Source organism: Rhipicephalus sanguineus, chromosome 1 (genome assembly GCF_013339695.2).
Source record: "Rhipicephalus sanguineus isolate Rsan-2018 chromosome 1, BIME_Rsan_1.4, whole genome shotgun sequence".
Classification (NCBI taxonomy): domain Eukaryota; kingdom Metazoa; phylum Arthropoda; class Arachnida; order Ixodida; family Ixodidae; genus Rhipicephalus; species Rhipicephalus sanguineus.
This window is the reverse complement of record NC_051176.1, coordinates 321131612-321154411: the sequence shown is the minus strand read 5'-3', so window position 1 is coordinate 321154411 and position 22800 is coordinate 321131612. Positions and strand designations below refer to the sequence as shown.

Below are 22800 nucleotides of genomic sequence, written 5' to 3'. Positions count from 1 at the left end.
GTTTTGAAAGCCTGGCTGGCTGAGTGAAGTTTGGCTTGGCTTCCAGTGGCTAATTGTGTATCCTCCAAGATTGGCAGCACACACAATTTTGCATTTTCGGAGGCCATGCCCGCTCTTCCTTCGCTGGCAAAACGCTCTAGGGGACACAACTTTTCTCTTTCAGTCAGCCTTATCGTCATCATTATTATGCTGGGAGGTTGTTTTTTTTGTGCGTTTGTTTTTCCAGCTGTCATTCCACACGTGGTCGTCCTTGTGGTGTGTCAGGTGTGTGTCTGAGATGTTGTGCGCACCACATTTTTCTCTGCCGTCGCGGTGGTTATGGCGCTTGGCTACTGACCTGAAACAGGTGGGTTCGATCGCAGCCGCGTTTTGATGGAGGCGAAATGCTGGAGGCCCACGTACTGTGCGATGCGAGTGCAGGCTTAAGAACCCCGCACTGTGTCACTGAATATCATCAAACAGACGAGACGTGACGTGCATCTTTTTGTCCCCAAAAAAGATGCCAGGTCCCCAAAATTGGTCGGTGACTGTACTGTGGAGCGAACGGTAGCTGTCAAATTCCACAGAGCAGTGTTCCAGAACTATTAATTTCGGTCGTAATCGCATCGCTGGAGTCCCCCAAGATGGAATCTACACGAAAATAAAGATTTCCTGGTGCTTTGCGACGCCAGAAAACGACGGTCTCTCGGATGCCGAAAAGTGGCCAAAAGACCACGGGCTGACTTGCGCCATAGCATTTTATGGGGTGCATTGTGTGATTGGCAATGTGATTGTGTTATTCAGAGTGCTTCTTTTTTTTTCACCTGAATAAAGTTTTGCTTCACTCAATACATTGTGTTCTAACTTCATCGCAGTCGTAGCGCCAATAAAGCTCGACTGCTTTACATTTCTCGAGTGGTCGCTTATACTGAAATACCGCTTATACCGAATTTTTTCGCCGTCCCGCTGACTTCGTTATAAAGAGGGATTACTGTATACGAAAATGCTTGCTTGAAAGTTTGTAATCTGCGACCAACTTTGTTTAATATTAATGAAATATCTGTTTGTATCCCAAAAGCTATGTCTTTCTTGCTTAAAGAAGATTAGTTTCATTCTGAAACAACTTACTGGGCTTTGTTTGGTCACTTAAAGGGACACTAAAGGCAAATAACAAGTTATGTCACAGTGAAAGCTCAATGTATGACAACGTCTAAAACGGCAATATTATCAACAGCAGTGCCCTACTTACCGAGAAATTAAGCTAAATGTATCACATGATGAGCGCCACGAGCGGCACATTTTCAAAACGATCCCGATGATGTATAAGAGTCCGTCTACAATTAATCACTAGTAATCACACTAGCAGCAATAAAAAAAGAACCTTCCGTGCATCAAGAGACGTGTGGAAGTCGCTCTGACAGAAAGTTCGACAAAATGCTGCATGCATGTGAAGTTGCCGGATGCCCGAATGGTGCACGCCGCCGCGCTGTAAAGGCGGGCAACGTTGGGCACGGCAGCAGTGACGTGAGAAACACCGCTCTCAGGTGGGTGATTTGAAGTGCGCTAATGCGATGCGGACCACTAAAACGCGATTTTATTTCAAAATAAGCACTTCCTTGGCACAAAAGTAGCACTACGAGGTTTCTGGACCGCTATTTCAACAATCAAAGTCGACTTAATATTTGCCTTTAGTGTCCCTTTAATTACCACTATTTCTTTTTCTCTCTTCCATGATGGGCACAATTGCGAGCATGTGGAGTGGTCCTCATCACAGTTCGCACAGTGTGGAGCGCTTTTGCAGGACTCAGACGGATGTTCAGCTGCACTACATTTTGCACAGGTAGACCAGCCGCGGCAGTTCCGTGAACTGTGGCCGAATTACTGGCACTTAAAGCATCAGAGAGGAATGTAAGGTCTGAGTTTGATGTACCCTGCGTCGATGGTTTCGAGCAGGACACTCGAGCCAAAGGTGAGGATTAGATGCTTTGTCTGTATTTCCTTTCCATCACGCCTCATGCCCATTCTCTTCACATTCAGGACATTCTGGTCACTCCAGCCGTCAACAAGTTCAGCCTGAGTTAGTCCCATGAGGTCATCATCAGAGACACCACCACGGGATGTGTTCCTCGTACAGTGCGGGGTGCCTGTCACTGGGACGTCCCCAAATGATGCAAGACTGGACAGTCTTTCGTGTTGTTTTTGATCCCTGAGTTCCAAGAGGAGGTCTTCGTTTGCCATTCTCAACGACTTGAAGCTTAACCAAAGAGTTTCAGTGAGAGTTTTCGAGACCAGGAAAGGTGAGATCATTCTCACTGTCTTTCCTGGTTTCCTGGAATGAACAACATGATACTGAGGAAAAATTTCCTTCTTATGTCCAGCAAAGTGAAGCACATCTTTGGTGTGCCCCCTTTTCTGGGGACGATCGGGAAGTTTTGGGAAAGAGCGAGCCATAGGATATCTTCCGTTTTGGCAGTAACGCCGACCACCCACTGCGGAACCCAACGAGATGCTGCAGGAAGTATAAAAAACAGATCCTGCAAGTGCCAGCTGTACGTTATCGCTATAGGCCTCGTGCGCTGCTGCTTCGAACCGAACAGGCAGCACCACCAGACGCCCACGGCGGAGCATGGGCGTCTGGCTCATCGCTGAAAGGACGTCGGAATGTTGCAGAAGTCCGGTACTTTTTCGTACGTCTGCATGCATGGCTGCCACAACAGCTGTAGGAACACCATTCGGAAGCAACTACCTTTAAAATTCGGCCTGTTAGCGTAGAAATCAAATGAAAATAAAAGACAACTCTCGACCGCGGCTGTGCGGCGCATAAGCAGTGCCACGAATTTCGTCCATAAGTGTCCTCACTCCCTTGTGCTTTTCTCCGCCTTTCATTATTTATTTTAAATGTATACACCTACTTACAAAGTCACAAAGAAATAGGGAGATAGCAGGGTGACAACGGCCACCTAGAGGGGCAATATGCCTGTTTGCATCTTCTGCTCTCATGCGCGCTTTCTTGCCAGCCAGAAAGGCGAGCAGGTATAGCCGGCGCGGAATCAAGACACGCATTTGCATCCTCTTCGTCGGGAACGAAAAGAGTTCGATATGGCTCAGCACACGTAGAGCATTGAAAAATCAAAAGCTCACCTCCACTCGCATGTCGTAGTCCACGATTTTCAATCGCACTATGCATTTCCCAATAATGACGGAATGTTCCATCGCACGCAGCAATTTTTCTTCCAGGCCACACACTGACCACTCGCGTGCAACTTCGCGCCAAGTGACGAGCAACTCCTATTGAAACACATGTTAATGCAATTTCAGTCCGACGGAAAGCGCAGAACAACACACGATCGTCGCTTCTTGTCATGTTCATGCATGGGCTGGTGATGCGCTTTCCTAGCAGATGACAACCAGAGACGAACTGATGGGCGCTTGCATTCTCACTGTCTGAAATGTGTGTGTGTGCGCGTGCATGCCGGTGTGTGTGTGTGTGTGTGAGGGGAGTGGGGGGCTACTGTTCCCCGTGTGGTGTCCAAGGGACGGAATGGAACTTGTTCCGGCACCAGCAGCTGTGTTTTCTCTTCTTTTCTTTCTTTTTTTTTTCAGTAGAGTTCGCAATGCGGTTTTCAGCGAAAAGAAGGACTGAGGGAGGTCTGTCTGTCTCAAATGCCTTGAGGCGAAAAGGGGACAAAGTTTTGTTGAATGCTTACATTTAGGGGTGTGCGAATATCTGAGTTTCGAATTAGAATTGAATAATCCCTACTTAAATAAATTGATTCAATTTTCGAATAGCTAGTATTCAAAGTTTCGAATAATTCGACCCAAATGAATATCTAAAATGCGACGAATTCAAATGGTGCAACTTTGTTAGGGTGGGGTGGCTAAAGCCAGCGTCATTACAGTAGGCCTTTTGTTAAATTTTCGTTGGTATCCTGCTTCATTAGCGAGCGCATGTTTATTCTAAAGGAGATTATGTCATTTCCGCACGTAAGAAGACACATGAATCCACTCAATATGTTTGACACATGAGAAAACTGTCAAGCCTTTTTACAACTTCGCTTGCGAAACGAAGGCACCAACTTCTAGCATAGTTTGTTGGCATATGCCGTAAGTACCGTAAAACGTCCAGACTTTGGCCCACAAAACCCTTGGTGATTGGCTTCACATGTAAAAATTTGTTCACGCTGTGCAGTCGCCACTGCCGCACCGCACCGCTTGCTCAGAAGCTCCCACAGTTCCGGCGCACAGTTAAAAGGCTGTTGTAAATGGGCACCCGACGCTTTTTGGGCCCGGAGCAACCATGGCGATGAAGCACAACATTACCTTTGTCAGATAAGCCGTATTGAGTGACCATGGGCGAAAAAACTAGCTACCGTAACCCCTCCGTTAGCCATTAGGATGGTTAGGAGTGGCACTGCTGACTGGAATGGCGGCTATTCTATCAACATGCATGCTTGCGCGCCCATAAAAGCTGTAAAAAAAGCCCCTCCCGAACAAGCGTGTAATAAAGCAGTCAGCATGGCGTAGCATCCCCGATTTTTTCATTTGTCTTGCTGTAACTGGCGGTACACGTTTCGTGTAAGCATACTGTGCGATATTCGATTTGATATTCGATATTTTTGGCCACTATTCGGCACTATTCGATTCGACATGATATTTCACTATTCGCACACCCCTACTTACGTTAACAAGAGTTGCTGCAGGCTGCTTTGTCAGCTACAGCTTTAGGTAGCTGTAGTTTTGAGAGGTTTTTCAGACAGGAAGAAAAACATAAGTAAACATAAGTTAGCACAGCGTATTTATACATGCAGACAAAAAAAAAAAAAAGAACTACGGTTGCCTTTCTTGGAGAACAGTGGCCGCCGTAACCATTGCCGCCACTTTGAAACATGCAGAAGGGCCCATAGGCGACAATTCTAACAGTGTGCTGCTGGCCCGACAGAGGGCGAGAGCAGCAGTGCCACCATACCAGCTCTCGAGGTTTGTAACCAAATATGGCGCATCCAAGGCTGGCTACCCACAGAAGGTTAACCCTAGCCGCCACGAAATTTAGAAGTGAGTAGAAAAGAGAAGACAGGACAGATTTAAAGTAAGAGAGAAAGACGAAGATAGGGGAGGAGGACAGGAAAAGGCGACTGCTGATTTCCCCTGGGCAGGTCAATCCGGGGGTGAAGCCGGGGCCAAAGTGGTGTGCTGCCTTTGCCGGGGGGCCTTACAGGTCCAATCACCCGATGTCGGCTCAACCCCCAGGATCCCCTTTTCCCCGGACACGGCTAAGCCACACACGGCGAAGCGTGCGAGGGGGTCGAAACCCCCCTCCCCGTTGGCTTGGGTCCGTAGTGACGCCGCTCACCAAATGACTGCTCGCGCAGACACATGGCAGAGTGCAAATATTGGCACCTGAGTGAACCACGGCATTGCAAGAAACTGGCCCAAGCCTAAAAGTCTCATGCACAGTTATTAATTAAAGCAGTAAGCTGCACTAGTTGATCTGAGTATTTGACATACTATGAGCAGTGCTAAAGATGGAAAGACAGAGCATGTGCAGGCATGCCTAGCTTGGTAATTAAGAAGCTGGCCTGCACCCAACCTAGGTCCAAAAGAGAGACCAAGTTCAGTTCAACCATTAACCTAATGAAGCATGGTTGATTTGTCTATTTTTTAAAGGTACTAGCCAAAAGGCCATGTTTCAGTATGTCAGGTTTTCCACTTGAGTTGACCATCGAGTTGCTGGTGGCTCCTTGTGACACCACATGACCTCTCCTAGTGGAAACCTTTGACCTTGTATGTGAACACTTCTTGACTAGTTGAATGTGATACCTCATCCTTCGTAAATAAACATGTACGATAATAAATTGAAACTTGTTGATGTACAACACGTTCTGATTCACTCAGCAAATATGTATGCTGCTGACATTTATGTATTTTCTGTCTTGGACAAGATGCTAGCTACACAGGCGATTGGTCCAACTACTATGTACACTTTTTTTTACTTTACTCAAGAAAGTTCATTTTGATATTATTTCACTTGATGAACACGAGTGATATCCACATAGAGGAACCTCTAACACTTTCCTGTTTGATGAACACTGGTGATTAGAGCAACCTCATTACATTTCCCTACTAGATGAACAGCAGCGATACCTCTTCAGAGCAACCTCTCCTGTTTGATGAGCACCAGTGATATCTATATAAAGCAAGCCCTTTAACACTTTCCTGTTTCATGAACACCGGTGATGTCTACTTAGAACAACCTCAACACATTACCCTATTTGATGAACAGCAGTGATATATCTTCAGAGCAATCTCTTTAACACTTTACTGTTTGATGAGCACCAGTGATATTTACGTAAAGCAAGCCCTTTAACACTTTCCTGTTTCATTAACGGTGATGTCTACTTAGAGCAACCTCATTACATTTCCCTATTTGATGAACAGCAATGATATCTCTTCAGATCAGTCTCTTTTTAACACTCTCCTGTTTGATTTGATGAGCACCAGTGATATTTACGTAAAGCAAGCCCTTTAACACTTTCCTGTTTTATGAACGGTGATGTCTACTTAGAACAGCCACATTACATTGCCCTATTTGATGAACAGCAGTGATATCCCTTCAGAGCAAACTCTTTCCCACTTTCCTGTTTGATGAGTACCAGTGATATGTATATAAAGCCAGCTCTTTGACACTTTCCTGTTTCATGAAAACCGGTGATGTCTACTTAGAGCAAACTGATTAACGTTTCCCTATTTGATGAACACCAGTGATATTGCTTCAGAGCAAGCTCTAACACGTTCTTGTTTTATGAGCACCAGTGACATCTATGTAAGGCAAGCCCTTTAAGACATCCCTGTCCATGCCCAGTCCCTTGGACAGCCTGCTATGAATCAAGGTTCCTGTACAACTCTAAAGTGGACTTGCCTGTGGCAGATGTAGCAGGAACGATCCTTGTGTATTGGGCAGCCCGTTCCTCCACAGGTGCCATAGACATACTGGTTGCTTTTGGATGAGTTTTCTGCAAAATAAATGCCTACAACAAAAACACAGTTTATGAAACAGCAACACAACACAAGATAAAAAAAAAAGAACTGATCCAACCCAAGCAAAGAATGCCGCCCATCCTAGAGTGATCAGTAGAGGATAGTATTTCATGCAACTGCCTATTTTGTTCCTTGCTACCATATCCAGCCTTTTCATTATATGAGCATAAATTGAGTGTTGGCATATTATTTAGTACTATAGCATTGGTAACATGTTCAGTATTGTTTTTACAGCGAAGCTATATATGACTAGGTTCTGGTGGATCACGTATGCGGATAAAACGATGCGTAGAACATCAATTTTTGGTGGTGGATATATAGTGGTTTATGTAGTCCCTCACTTCTCGAGTGCAAGGGGCGAGTAGTTACATGGAGCGAGCATGCAACTGACCACATGTTTGTGGCACAGCTCCTCTCTCGCAACGAATCACGTACGTGACTGCAGGCGTCATTCTAGCTCCGACATTGTCACCTTCATTGCGTGGCCGTTACGCTGACAGCAGCGACAAAGAACACACCCGAGACACCAAAACGCTGCGTGCAGGGTGTCGGAACGGAACGAAAACGAAAAATGAAAAAAAAAAAAACAAAAAAAAAAAAACGATATTTTCAACCGGAACAAAACCGAAACGTTATTTATTATTTCGTTCCGGAATGAAACTGAAATTTTTTAAATCGTTTTACGGTTCACGAGAAAACTTCGCAATCCGGAGCAACTGAGCTCATGCAATGAGAGCATATCTCAAGGTACAGCATTAACACGTACCTAAGGCAGGAATTCCAAGGCAAAGATATGTGGAAATTGTGCGAAAAACGAAAACAGTGGCAACCGGAGATGTTTATATTAACGCAAGTGGACTTTTGCGTGCCTGTCACGCAGGCCAGCGTAGAGAGGGCATTGTCGGCGCTGAAGTTTGTTATACAGCGAAAGCTGCTATGAGATCACAACAGCTGTTTTTGGCGCCATAGTTGTCCGCCGCCACTGGTGTTTGTGATATAAGAAAAATATCGCGTGATATAAGAAAAAAGTAAAAGAGAAACAAATTTCTAGGATCGGATGGGATTTAAACCCACGCCCTCTGCGTGGCAATCGGGTCTTCCACCACAGTGCCAGGCTGGTGCTTGTAACTCCTTCGCAAAAATACTCTATAGAGGCGTCATGTTGGGCAAGGAATCGTGTTAATATATGTAATATAGCGTGGCAGAAGAGTAAAATAACAACCAGTCAACACACAATGCTAATAGCGCAAAGAGTGTGTTGTTTAAGCTTCCCACCAGTGTTGCGGAGTTGCCCCACCAGTATCGAAATGACTCCGGAATCATTCCACATTTTCGCGACCCCGGAAGGAAATGGGGACAATGCTTGGAGGAATGGAATGGGAATGGTGCAGCAGGACTGAAAGTTGGGCTAGGTGGTGATACATAATGGGCAAAAAACAGCGCGCAGATGGACGGCACAAAGAAAGAGATACACAGAACAAGCGCTGACTCTCAACTGTGGTTTATAAGGCATATGCAGATTATTTATACACAAATGATAAGCATCAAGAACATGTGCAGAGGAACTGGCAAGGGACCATAACAAGGAAAAAATAGAAAAGGCTTTTATACCATGAAGAGACTGTGCAGGAGCGACAAAAGATCAAACAAACATACGGCTGATGAAGTTTACTTCTTTTTCGTGTAAAGAAACCAATGTTTGGCTGACGCAGGACTCTCCTTTTTTAATGTAGAAAGCTTCCACAAGTTCCCGTGTCGTTTGATCACTGTGTCTAAAGAGCACTGTCGTGTCACTGAACAATGGTTTGCACTCACACATGTTGCAGTGCAAAGGCACTGCAACACGTGTGTGTCGACACAGTGATCAAACGACACGGGAACTTGTGGAAGCTTTCTACATTAAAAAAGGAGAATCCTGCATCAGCCAAACATCAGTTTCTTTACACGAAAAAGAAGTAAACATAATCAGTCGTATATTTGTTTGATCTTTTATCGCTCCTGCGCAGTCTCTTCACGGTATAAAAGCCCTATCTATTTTTTCCTTGTTATGGTCCCTTGCCAGCTCCTCTGCGCCTGTTCTTGATGCTTATCATTTGTGTCTAAATAATCTGCATATGCCTAATAAACCACAGTTGACAGTCAGTGCTTGATCTGTGTATCCCTTTCTTCGTCCCGTCCGTCTGCACGCTGTTTTTTGCCCAGAATGAAATGGTAATGGAATTGCGTCTTTTTCTGAAAATAGAGCACGTTTCCGTCCCCTCCCCCTACGTGCTGTTTTTCAAACTACAAACATTAGTAAGTCAGAGCCTCGAGATTAACAATAAAGCAGTATTTTTAAAATGGCTTGGCTGATTACAAGCACGGTACATTTATAAGCAACGTGCCTACTAGAAACCGAGGCGTAAGTTAGTGTACAAACAAATGCATTATTCCAGCAGATACCGAAGAGAGAAACAAGTTACCACTGCGCGTTGGTTCCTATTGATACCCCCACACGAAAGTGGCAAATACTATATGCACAGCCTCATCTTTATCTCACGAGCAGTTTAGTACCTGACACACGTAAATACCCTTTGCGACAAGGAAGACATTGCATACTTGCGCACAGGTGAACACAGAAAGTTCTCCTCACCCCATCCGTGCTTGCGAGGAGCGCTTGACAAGCGTGAGTGCTGACGAGCAGTGTGGCCCAGTGTTCCGTATTCGATGCAAAGGCACAAGGTGCCCGAGCGGTGCACTGTTCAAACTAATACCAGCAGATTTAGAGGGTCTTATTCCCGATTAACCAAATCTTAGTTTTCTCCATATTCACGACCGCTCCAGACGCGTGGCAAAACTGCTGCGTCTTCTTGAATACTACTTTTGTCAGCATAAAAATACGCTATGTCGTCATTTTAGCATTAACACATTTAAGCATAAACAATATTAAAACACCATTATTCGTTCAAACATGCTGACCATGCAAATACTATAGGTAGCGGGAGAACTGCCCCTACGGGAATTAGTAGGGTGGTTGTACTGCGCAAGATACACCACCAGGCTACTATCCCTCGACCTTGGTAACGTGTTTTGCGTACTTTTGCAGTTCTTAATGCATCTAATGACATCAGCTTTATGGGGTGTTCATTCTTAACTTGATAAAACTATCAAGATGCCTTTCCTACGTTAAGCAATTACAGGAATGGAATTGAATTGCCTGACGATTTCCAGAGTCCGAATGGGCTAAGTTTTTTCATTCCGAGGAATTGAAAGGAATGGAACTGCGGCCAGTTCTAATTCCCCGCAATGGAATTGAAATGGAATGGAGGCGCCCATTCCGCAACACTGCTTTTCACCCACTGCAAAGTGCTCAGCCATAATTCTTTATCATCATCAGTCGCAGCATAAAGTGCACACAATGCCTTACAGATGTGTAGCGTGTACCACGAGACTCCGAAGGATGACGAAAAATGGCATAGTGGGAACTTCTCTACTTCAGAAGAATTGGGATGATTTATGGCATTGTGGGTACCTAGCATGTGTACTTGTATTATTGCCCCAAGAGACTCTCCAGCGGGCTCTACAAAGTCCGCTCTTCCAGCTTTCATTGTGACTGTGCTGCGTGTGTCGCGCAGGCCTGGCGATCTCTTTATCAGAACAGCGGTCTCGCACATCAGAGAGTACACTCAATGACGTGCTGCTTCTGAGATCGTGCTCACTCCCTTGACACAAAGCATTGAGCCCACTGAAAAATTCGTATTTGTCTTTCGAGAAAATAAATACTATGACTTTGAAATTAATACTGGTTTGTGCTAGTTGGTAGAAATTCATGGTACAGTTACTTTCGCTCCTCTAAAGAACGTATTTTACCCTTGTCCCACTTTCCTAAGAGGAGGGCAAGTAACCTCACAAACCCAATGTTTTTTATGATTACCTTAACTTCAAATTTTTGCATACAAAAAAACCGTTACGAACTGTTACGGAACATTTTTTTTTTCGTTCCGGAACAGAAATGGAACGGAACTTTTTGCGGTGGAACGAAACTAAAACCGAAACGAAAAACATTTCGTTCCGACACCCTGGCTGCGTGCAAGCAATGAGACAACAGCGAGAATGCTGCCGGCTATTAGACCGCTGCCAACACGAAGTTTCGGACAGACTTTCTTTGGCATAAAGGGGAGGAGGTTTTTAAAGTGATGGCGCGATGCTTCGTGAAACTTGCAGCGATACCGCTGTGCCGCACCCACGGAGCAAGAATTTTTGAGGAGGCGAAACTGCGCTCGCTCGGGCGCCCTAATAAAGTCACGAAATCGGGCACAGCGCTCCCGCGCCCTCTGTCGTGAGAGTCCGCCAGCGGAGAAGGAAAAATGCGCGCGTCCCTCTCACCGCGCTCTCCGACGAAGCTCGTCGGTTCAAGGCCATTCGTCACCGATTCGCCGTTCGCGCCCGAATGGATGTGTTTTAACGCGACAGCGTTAACGAGCCCGTTTCGCAGAAATACCGGTGTCGGCGTCGGTGTCGGCGAGGCTAGCAATTGAGAAGGCGATGCGCACAGGGCCCGATTACGCTATCGCGTTCTACTCTCAAAGGCGAAGCTCAAGCGCACTCCAAATTTTTGCGGTAAATTAACGAGAAAAATGGCGTCACATACAGGAAAATTACCAGCGTGATATATTTTGTACAACGTGAAATCTATAATTTTTGATAACGTCAACTCAATGAGTTAGGTATAATTTATTTCAATGAATGATGGGACTTACCCTATATGCCATCAATTCAGATTTAGGTTGTTGCGGCGGCCGCATTTAGATGGAGGCGAAATGCTAAAGGCCCGGGTGCTTACATTTAGGTGCACGTTACAAAACCCCAGGTGGTTGAAATTTCACATTGCTTTTTTTTTTCTTTTTTTGAGAACAGCAGACAAGTATCTGGGACAGCGCGCGGAAAGATTGAGGGCACGGCGTCTCGAAACAACACTGGCCGTTTCGGTTTGTCAAGGAGAACTTCGCCACCAAGTTCTCCATAATAGCGCCGCCTGTCTATGTCACTGTCCGAGAAGTGCTTCTCGCAAACGTAGTCACGAGGCGTCAGCTGTCTGTCATTTCTTGGTATGGCGCGAGCCCACGCTTCCAACCTCACTGGGTCTCTAGGAACTTTGAAGGTAATTACCTTCTCCTTGCAGGACGCGTACCCACTGCTGCAGTTCGGCACGACACATTTCCGCCCCATCCTGAAGTAGCACTGGTCGAAATCTGCAAAGCACTCTCCTTTTTCGCGGCGTGAAAAGCGCGCGCAAACATCGAGGAGTCGGCTCCGCCGGCGCAACGCGCGGAAGCCACTGAGAGCGCTAAAGAGAAAAAAAATACCAGCAAATCACCAAGGGAACTTTCCCTCCCAAGGCCACCTACGCATGCGCGCGCAGAACATGCGAGCGAGGAGTGAGGGGCGTGTGCATGCGGCGGCAGACGTCGTCTGCTCAGGGGCCGCTACTAGCAGTTCGTTTCAAGCGCTGTACGGCCTATAATTCCGGCAATATCGATTAGTAACTGCAGCTAAAGTATCTGTCATATCTACCTATTGATGTTACAGACAGAAATCTTAGAAATTTTATAATGTATGAGGCGCTATCACGATTTTTATGCGTCGCGCCCATAGAAGAGCATGTAAAAGATGGCAACAGGCCGAAAGCGTCATCTGTCGTGCTTCGGCGTAACCGCACTCCGCCGCGACGCTATCGCGCCGCCCTCGCGCGCTGCCGCGGCCGAGAGATTCTCCTCCTCAAATACTTCTTTCTCCGCGGCCGCACCACACAGCTTCGCAAGTCTCCTAGCTTCATAGAGTGAAATGGCTCTGAATTTTTTCTAATGCCTATATATGTATGCATGAATGAAAGAGGGGGAATTTTTGAGGGCTTGATTTTCTTTGTTAGACACAACATTAATGAGGACTAACAGACAATCAAGCCATGGAAACTATAGGGGATGTTATTTGTAGCAATTGCGATATAAATGTGAAGAAATTAAAGTGGACGAAAATACGAACCTAACACCTTCGAATAACGCTTCCGATGCTCTACCGATTGAGCTACGGCGGCGGTCCTCCTCCTGTCCACTTTATTGGGTATATCTGTGCATTTAAACCTGGGAGTGTGAATCAGCGCCGCTCGTAGCCATGACGGAAAGTGTGGATCACAAGTGCTACGTGACGCCAGTAGGCAGAAAAAGAGTGCACGACGATTCAGAAGCATTTCTTTTAAAACAAGCTTTGAAAAGCATACCAGATGCTAAACTGAAGCCCCTGAAAGATCTGAAGTGCGAAGGACGAGGAATCACTTCCGTGTGCACTTCGAGTGATAACATAACTGCAACAAAATGGTTGAATAACTCTATTGTTCACGTGGTGTCCAGCTATGCGGACCAGGAGCCTGAAGGGACAATGAGGCAGTACAGCTGGAGAGGAATTGCATAACCGAGATGCTGAGGCCTTTCTTCAAAGAGGTTTAGGCGGAGTGGACCGCATGGAATCTACAGTGGCCCTATACAGTAATGAAGTTCGAAACAGGAGGGGCTACCTCAGGATGTTTATCACCTTCTCAAAGCAACTGTTGTGAATGCATGAATTCTGTGGAAGTGGCTCAAAGGAGAGGAAAAAGCAATTAACCACCTCGAGTTCTGCAGCAGGGTACCCAGAGCTCTCATCTATCATAGTGAAGTAGCACAAGAATGCAAGCGACGAGGACACCCTAGCGAATCTCCTCTTACTCTAAAAAAGAGGTCGCAGTATGACGTGAGCAAGGAGAGAAGATTTTATGGTCGTAACCACTTTCCGAAAAAGACTGAGCAGAAGAAGTATGCCTAGTGTTGCCACAGTGCATTTACTCGTAGCAGGCACATGGAGTTCTTTGGCCGGTGAAATGCACCACTATGTCCTGAATACTTGGAATCTTTATACACAACGCAGTTGCAGCTGAGGCCACTTACTATATTGCACAGCGAGAACAAGGAATACTGCTGCAAGGAAAACAGTTTCGGCTGTCAAATTTGTAGAGTGGTGTGTATTCTTATGTGGTCGGTTGTTGTGACGACGAACAACCTTCCTCGGCTTCATTATCTGTTGGTTTTCATTAAGCTTGCATGAAACAAATAAACGAGCCCTCAAAATTCCATTCTTTCATTCAAAGAACGAACGTCATCCCTCTTTCTATACATTCTTTTCTCGTTTTCTTTGGTTGTGCATTTATATTACATGTTGCTTTTCCAACAAATTTCTTGAAGTGCAAATGTGACTCCTGCGAAGCATTTTTGTAGCGTAGCTCCGTGTTGTCCTCATATGGGGACACATCCTATTACCTTCAATATGGGTTGTAACAATGCAGAATTTTTTTTTTTCTTCTCGTTTAGAGTATGTTTATCAACATTTGAACCAAAAAAATTTTTTCTTGCACTCAATATTCATTCATGCATGAAAGGTCACATTTGTTTGAGAAGCCCACTAACTAGATCGCATTCTCTGCTTCGTGACATCACAGCCTTGCCGCATGCATTTGGCATTTTGTGTACGATTTTCATTTATTTCATTGTGCTCCACTGCCAATTACTTTTTCCTTTGTGAGTCTGCAACACAGCATGTGGGAAAGCCAGCTCACAAAGACCAAGCTTTCATCGATAGCCTTAAAGTCGGCTTTACTTTTAAACACGACTGCATTGCCGAGAAGACATTTGTACTGGGCAAATATAAGCCACTTTATGAAATATGAAGACCCTAGGACTGTTTTTCATTATTTTATCAATTCTTTGCTCTTGCCCCTAGACACATGACCATGCAATGTGCTCCAGTGTGGATGACTACCACCACCCCAAGGAGCCTGAGGAAACTAGCTGCGTGTTGAAGGATGTAAGGCTGGTTACAGTAGCGCACCCAGGATTTCTCTCGGGGGCAGGGGTGGTGGGGCAGGCACATAGCATAATATGCCATTTCATTACTTAGGCTGGAGGAATGCAACGACAAATAAAATATGTGATACCACATAATATAATAATAATAATAATAATAATAATAATAATAATAATAATAATAATAATAATAATAATAATAATAATATCATCACATGTGATGATGATGATGATCTTTCAGCCTTTCAAAGCAAGATCTTGAAAAAAAATTTGGCAGACCCCACACATTGTGGGAATTGGTTTTAGCGAAGCAGTCAGCGAGTAGTTCTATGCTGCATTTTTTTTGCTTTGAGTCAAGCGTTACGAGGTGGATCGACATGTTTTAGTAGTTGTAGTAGTTGTGTGCACATCGTGGGCTTACCAGGCATGTCGACAACACTGGCGTTTAAAGGGTAACTTATGGTTTGACGTAACGTCAGCACTCACGTTACAGCACATGCGTCAGTATTATCGTAGTGAAGGGCACTTCACGGTTGGATAATGTGAATATCGTACGTAATTTTCGTTAGCGTATTCATCCGGGGTCGTGAAAGGCTTGAATATAGCTTGCTGAGTCATAGGAATACAAATGTAATGCTTATTAGACTGCTGTAAAAACGGAGCCAACACTGGAACCACAGACGTTAACCTGACATGACGCCTGCATCGTAGAAGTACATACGTAGCGCTTATTGGTTTGTTATAAAATTAGATATATAGCCAGCACCACAACCACAATTGACGTTGCACCGACATTACGCTTGCATAGGGTGTTCATCCAAAGCAGTTTCCAGACCTGGCATGGCTCTGTGGTAGAATACCTGACTGCCATGCAGAATGCTTGGGTTCGATTTCCTGCTGAGATCCTGATTTTTATTCTTTGCATTCGTCGGGTCAATGCTGCAGGTGTCGGTTTTTACCAATGTCTGTTGTCGCCGTTCTTTGGCAGATATAAACTATCAATCACCTGTGGCGCATGTCCGTATACTCATGGTAAACAGGTATGTGCCACACGTGTCTGGAAGAAAGGGTTTGACGATGTATGCGACAGGATTTTCAAGTTATTCATGTCATGACTAGACAGTCATATTCGTCAAGTCCTCTTACCCTCCCACGATAATTTGGTCTACACCAAGTTAAGGAGGCGATCACGAGAGCACCACAGACGTGGGCGGGCGGGCGGGCGAGCAGGCAGGTGGACCGACCGACCGACCGACCGACCGACCGACCGACCGACCGACCGACCGACCGACCGACCGACCGACCGACCGACCGACCGACCGACCGACCGACCGACCGACAAACAGACAGACAGACAGACAGACAGACAGACAGACAGACAGACAGATAGATACGCTCAAAGTGCCAAAGGTTTGCTAAGAAATGCATTGCATTTAAAACTTGAGAGGGCCAAGAAACTGTTCAGTGAAGCAGTGCACGTAGAAAATAAACGGCAAATTGAATAAACCAATGTGTAATATAGTTCCAACAAAGATGTTTGGCAAATACTTATTTTTGCAAATTTTTCAGCTCCATGTAGTGGTAAGGGTGCTGACGTGCCGGCCAGGTGGCGGTCGCACAATGCTGTTTTAAAAAAAATTATTATTATGGTAGCGCAAACAAATGGGATGCAAGAAAGGCACATGAGGACACCCGGCGCCGTGTGCCTTTCTTGTGTTCCATTTATTGTGTCTTGTGTCCGATAGCCACAGTAATCAGGAAATGTCATGCAAACAAGCCCCATTGGCAACTTTAGCTGTTGAAAAACTCCGCCACTGGGAATTGTGTGCATAATGCGAGCAGAACATCCTATATGATACCCCTTCCTACGAGCCTCGCCCAACTACAAATCTGAAAGTGCATCGTAAATATTGATTATAAAGATTGTGGCATTGATTATAAACAGTATGCACAGCTCAATGCAGCACACGTAGAGTAGAATTCTCAGCTCATGGATAAAGTGCATTGTAGCCACGCTTACCGATTTGCCATGTCATTCGAGTGCACAGGTTCGGCGACTGAAGTATCCTCAGTGATAAATGACTGATCGATTGATGCATGTGAAGGTAATATGTGCTGAGTCATCGGTTCTTTTTTGGCCGTAATCGGGCATTCTGGTGCTGTTGCTGCGTCTCTTGAATCTGAACACGGAATCTTTCTCGGAAACTAGGTGAGGACAGTGTTCAACTGGCGCTTCAGTGAGATGCCTGTGGTGTGGTAGCTCATTGTTGACGCAGATTCGCGCAGCAGACACAGAAGCAAGTTCTAGCAAGCGAACTGAACGTGTGCATGGGTGCACATAACTTTGTAGCTTCCGTCCGACGTACAACATACAAAAAAGCAGTGGTAAAAAGAGAGGGGGCGAGAGTTGTCTACTGAAAAAAAAAAAAGGAAGAAAACGTGGCGCTCAAATATACCTTTCGCACTTTCCAAAGCCCTTTTTTTGTCACACGTCCTTGAAAACATTTACTCATTCTGCCACGACATCTTACTCCTCCCATCTTCGCAACATGTGGATTTTGCATAGCATTCATGCTTGCTTGGGGTCCCTGCATGCGTGCAGTACTGCGGCATGGCTGGCAACACACACATTAGTTGCTCCAAGGCTTGCTCAGAAATACAGGAACCACAGTGTATGTGCTTAAGCTAATATCATCATGTGCTGCTCCAAGGCTTACTCAGAAATACAGGAACCACAGTGCATGTGCTTAAGCTAATATCGTCATGTGCTCGTGCTGTATGGCTTCTGGGGTTTGTGGTCGCTTTGACGAACAAGCCGCATACGAGGTGGCCTTTCTTATTGCCGCTCCAATGCACCTTGTCCGTCCGCTGTCAACAAAGTTCAGAAAAAATGCATGACCACCGCGCTGGCGACACGATTTGCCTGCAGAAAATGCAAGCCCAGAAGAAAACAGAAAACCCTTGTTTTGAAGCGCCGCCGACGCGCTCTTATCTTTGAAACTTTGAGTGAGCATTGTCCCTACGTTTCGGAATCCATACGGGGGGGGGGCCTGATTCACAACGATCCCATTGATGAACGAGCCAAAGGATTCCTTGTTCCCAGAACTCCTGTGGCCGTGACGAGACCCGGTCCTTCACAGTGTCCCTGAGTTCGGTGTCATAGTTGAAGTGCTTCCGTTTTAGGTGTTTTTTCAGGCGACCAAATGCAAAGAAATCCCAGGCGATGAATGGTGGACAGTTTAACACCTTCAGCTGTCAGAAATCATTTATCGCCCCGGTACTCCTCAATCATCGAATTTTGCAATGTGAACGCCATCCTGCATGCTCCGATCTACGGCACAGACTCCAATCGAAACCCGAGATGTCTCGCCACATTCTCCCATAGCGACATAGGCATCTATGTAAGTGGTCATGTTGTTACCACGTTTCGTACCTTTTCATTTGAACACCCCTTGTAGAATGGGAATCACCAAGAGCGTTTTGTAGCAGATATTGCAGCAAGGAAAGTGATTAGCAACATGAGTTCGACTTCAACAGGGGGCGCGATAAAAACAGAGGGGGCAGAGAACAGAACCCTCTGTTCCCTTTCTGTTTTTATTGCACTCTCTATTGAAATTTAAAGCATGCTCTGCCAACAAAGCCAATCGTGCACCCTCTCGATATGTAGCACCTGTTTTCAGCATAGTAGCACCTCGCCACAGCAAGCAAAATACAAGAAAAAATCCACATTTATTACCTTTGCTGTAAATACACTAACTTAGATAAAAATTATAATGAACTGTGTGAACCACGTATTAACAGCCGAAAGGAAGAAAAAAACTATTTGTCATAGCAGTCTTTTCATCACACCAGTGCTAGTATTTACAATCTATAGGTTTTATGTGGCATAGTTTACAGTTTATTTCTTCACAAGCTATTGTGCAAAAAATTAAATTATCTTGAGATTCCGGCTTTAAGCACGCCATGCTCTGTTGCATCACATATCTTGCCTCGTTAAAGCTTCTTGTACTACTTGCACTAGCCACAGGGGAGCATTATATCTGCCTTGTGAATTGTGAAGGTGTCAGCAGTCGTCGTTATTAAACTTCCACCTCTGGAGCAAATCTCGGATGTCTTTGTGGACTTCTGTAGAATGAACATAGCTGTCCAGCTCATCCCTTAATTTCTCTCCTTCCTGAACATTGTGACACTCTTCAATATCATCTATAAAACTTCACTTTTCCTTGCAGGTTTCAGCATTGTATGTGATGCACGGTTTGTACCGTGCTCTTTTTTCCATATTATCGTGCACCCTCTCGAAGCCTTCCTAACGATGTCGTACTGGTAGAAGGTGGCCGTTGGACTACGCGGGCAGGACTGGCAGGAGGTGGACAAAGTGATTTCGATCCGGGGTTCGTTCCAGTTTGGTAATAAAGGCGTGATTAAGCTTCTTGATGCTGACTCATTCGATGCATATGGTTCCAGGTTAGGGGACACAATGATGGAAGCGAGATTTTGATTTTTGGAGCAGATTCTGGAGCAGAAGAAATGGTGCCTTGGAGCGGCCATAAATGTTTTCGGAGCAGATGGCAATATATTCCAACGACTCCTGCAGTTATAAAGCATCATTTAAGCATCTCATAAACATTACTATTTATTATTAAACATATTGCACATATAATAACCACTTCAAATTGCAAAAAACAAATAATTAAGCAGGTGGATGGTCACTGAACACTAAGATGGGCTACATATATTTAAAATATCAGTACTTGTGGCAGAAATGACACGAGGTCTGTTAGAAAAGTATCCGACCTTATTTTTTTTGCGAGCACCTGATGGATTTGAAACAAGCGCGCTTGCATCAGCCGACCTTGAACCTTCGTGCGCATGCGTGAATTTTTTTCCCGCCTGCCAATAGCGTCAGTCGGTGGGACGCAACGTTTGAGTGAGGTCGTGCGCAGTGCTCTCGTCGGTTTTTCATTGCAAGGAAAATGACAGAGCGGCTGGAGCAGCGCTACTGCATCAAATTTTGCCAGAAACTGGGCAACAGCCAAGTGGAAACCATTGGGAAGATCAAGACGGCTTTCGGTGACGACACTATGAGCCGCATACAGATTAAGGAGTGGTACAACCGGTTTAAAGACGGCCGCACATCGGTGGAGAGCGAGCCACGCTCCGGTCGGCCATCAACATGCCGAAATGACCAGGTCATTGCCGAAGTGAACGCTGTGTTGATGCGGGACCGTCGTGTGACTATCCGGGAAATTGCGGAAGAGGTGGGCATCAGCACTTTCTCTGCACATTCCATTATGACCGAAGATTTGGCCATGAAGAGAGTTGCGGCGAAATTCGTGCCGAAACTGCTCACGGTGGAGCAAAAGCAACTTCGTGTTGAAGTCTCACAGGACATGCTGGATTTCACAAGCAGTGACCCTAACTTCATGAACACCATTATCACTGGTGACGAGTCTTGGGTGTACGGGTACGACCCGGAAACCAAATCCCAGTCGTCACAGTGGAAGCATTCCAGGTCACCAAGACCAAAGAAGGCCCGCCAAGTGCGCAGCAACGTCAAAGTGATGCTGAGTGCTTTCTTTGACTCCCGCGGTGTGGTACACCACGAGTGCGCACCACAGGGTCAAACAATCACCAAAGAGTACTACAGGGATGTCCTCCGTCGCCTATGTGATGCTGTGCGGTGCAGGAGACCTGAGATGTGGTCAACAGGAAACTGGCGCATCCATCACGACAATGCTCCTGCACATTCCTCACACTTGGGTCAGACTTTTTTGGTGAAAAGTCAGACTCCTGTAGTTCAACAGGCTCCTTACTCTCCTGATATGGCCCCTGCGACTTCTGGCTGTTTCCCAAACTCAAGAGGACATTGAAAGGAGAGCGATTTCAGACAAGGGAGGACATTACGGCTGCAACGACAGCTGAGCTAAACTCTCCGAAAGAAGCCTTCTCAGAATGCTTCCAACAATGGCAGCACCGCTGGGAGAAGTGTGTGGAGTCCCAAGGGGACTACTTTGAGGGGGATTAGGTTTCCAACGCTCCAATTATGCCAGTTTTTTTCTTCCACCAAAGGTCGGATACTTTTCTAACAGACCTCGTATAAAAGCAATAAGGTTCAGCACCAAATTAGAAAAGCAGCCACAATCACATGTAACTATTGCCAAAGCAGCAGTTTATAATTGGTACAAGTTTAAAGCAATATGTTATTTTCATATTTCACCAAAAAGCCAGCACTGAAATGAAAAAAAAAAAAACAAAAAAAAACAGCTAAATGAGCCATACACTTAAAGGGGCCCTCCAACACTCTTTGACACCCCATTTATTTACTCGTGGATTGCGTAGACTGAAGTACGGACAAACTAGTGCAGCAAGAACGGCAGCAATAGCGGCACCCTGTACAAAGTTATTCAATCTAGAAAATTCAAAATACAACAAAAAAATGCCTACCCTCAACTCAATTTTCGCGGGGTCACGTGACCACATTTCACACTCTGCTGTGATGTCAGATGGAGCTCCAATGAAATGGGTTGAAAGCTCTTACGTAGGGGAAGCTCGCACACCATTGTTGCCTGTTCAGTCGAATGTATTGATGACGCTGTTAACGCTGTTGCTATAGCAACAAGCAGCGTGGTGCCTGACCACGCCGTTTTGTTTACACGGTCGAAGAGCTGGGTGACGCTGGTAGAAATGAGCTTCCCAGACTTGACAGAATCCGCCTCTTTCATTTTCCTGTGCTGCCCTCTGCCGTTTTGGTAGGGGTTTTGTAGGGGCCTGGACACCGGTATTGCCAGAAGCAAAGCCTCCGAGATGATGAGACGTTTCGCGACTTTTTCGCTAGGGGAGAGCGCATGCACGGGGGCGCCGTGAACAAGGCGGAAAAAAAAAAAGGCACTTTTGCTTCGAAGCGAGGCTTTGCGCGTCGTTCCTTACAACGACACTCCAAGGCAGCAATCAAACTCCTTGGACTCGCATTCAACACCAGTGAGAGGTGTTGACAACGACCATACGGCATCGCCGTCGCCGCCTGGAAGCCCACCCCCCGGACGGTGATGCAGCTGGCTGGATACAGAGGCGAGATGGAAGCCGCTTTGTAGTGGTGGCTGTAGTGATCTTCGTTTTTGCGATGGCGTCTGTTTGAGGACCAATGAAAAGCTCGGAAAAGAAAAATTAAGCTCAGTAATAACCCAAATTTTGATGCTATGCCACGATTGCTTCTAAAGTTACATTCGTCCTCTGATAGGCTGCGCCAATCTTTGTCATTTCCGCCCACATAGTACTGGCAAGCGCCACTATGCGCCGATGTGGTTGGCAGCGATGTGGTGACTTTATCCCCTTCAGCGGCAGTGTGTACAATTGTACACATTAACTTCAGAGGCACGTCATGCACCCAGTGTTTCTTCAAACGGCTTGAAACGCAGTGTGCGCATTTGTGCAGGCTTCCTGAGTGGATAATTAGCGGTCATTTAACTTTATTGTGCTGCATATTGCTGCAGAGGATCACTGTGCTGGAGACACTACCATGTTCGACGATCGTTCGATGTGCGTGTTCCAGGACCAACGTCAAGAGTATCTTTTTTCTTTGCTCGAAACGAGTACAACCAAAAAATAACCTGTGCAGGCATTTTGGACCTAATATTTGATTCTTTTTATGCAAGGACTGAAGCTGACTCATTGCAGAATAATTAGATATTTAATTACATGCTAATTAACATTAATTATTGAAAATCACACAAAACAGCACATTCCTCCATTTTCTTTCTTGGAATGTACTACTGAATGCCTTGGAATCATGCCATGAGAATGTGACACATTTGCAGACAGTGCATCATAATTTGCGCCTGAAGGGGTTATTGCATGATTACAATACTAAATAATTTGATATCGGTGCTTAGACCTACGCTAAAATTATCCCCAGCCA

General features: G+C 45.6%; 1 protein-coding gene across 1 annotated transcript in view; it reads right to left on the bottom strand.

Moving 5' to 3' along the window:
• The window catches only part of LOC119379489 (poly [ADP-ribose] polymerase tankyrase-2), a 536202-nt gene that overhangs the window by 39084 nt on the left and 474318 nt on the right, over positions 1–22800 (bottom strand). The window contains exon 25 of the mRNA XM_037648790.2: positions 6896–7004. Within this exon, the coding sequence (XP_037504718.1) occupies positions 6896–7004 (109 nt within the window). The remainder of the gene's footprint in view (positions 1–6895; positions 7005–22800) is intronic.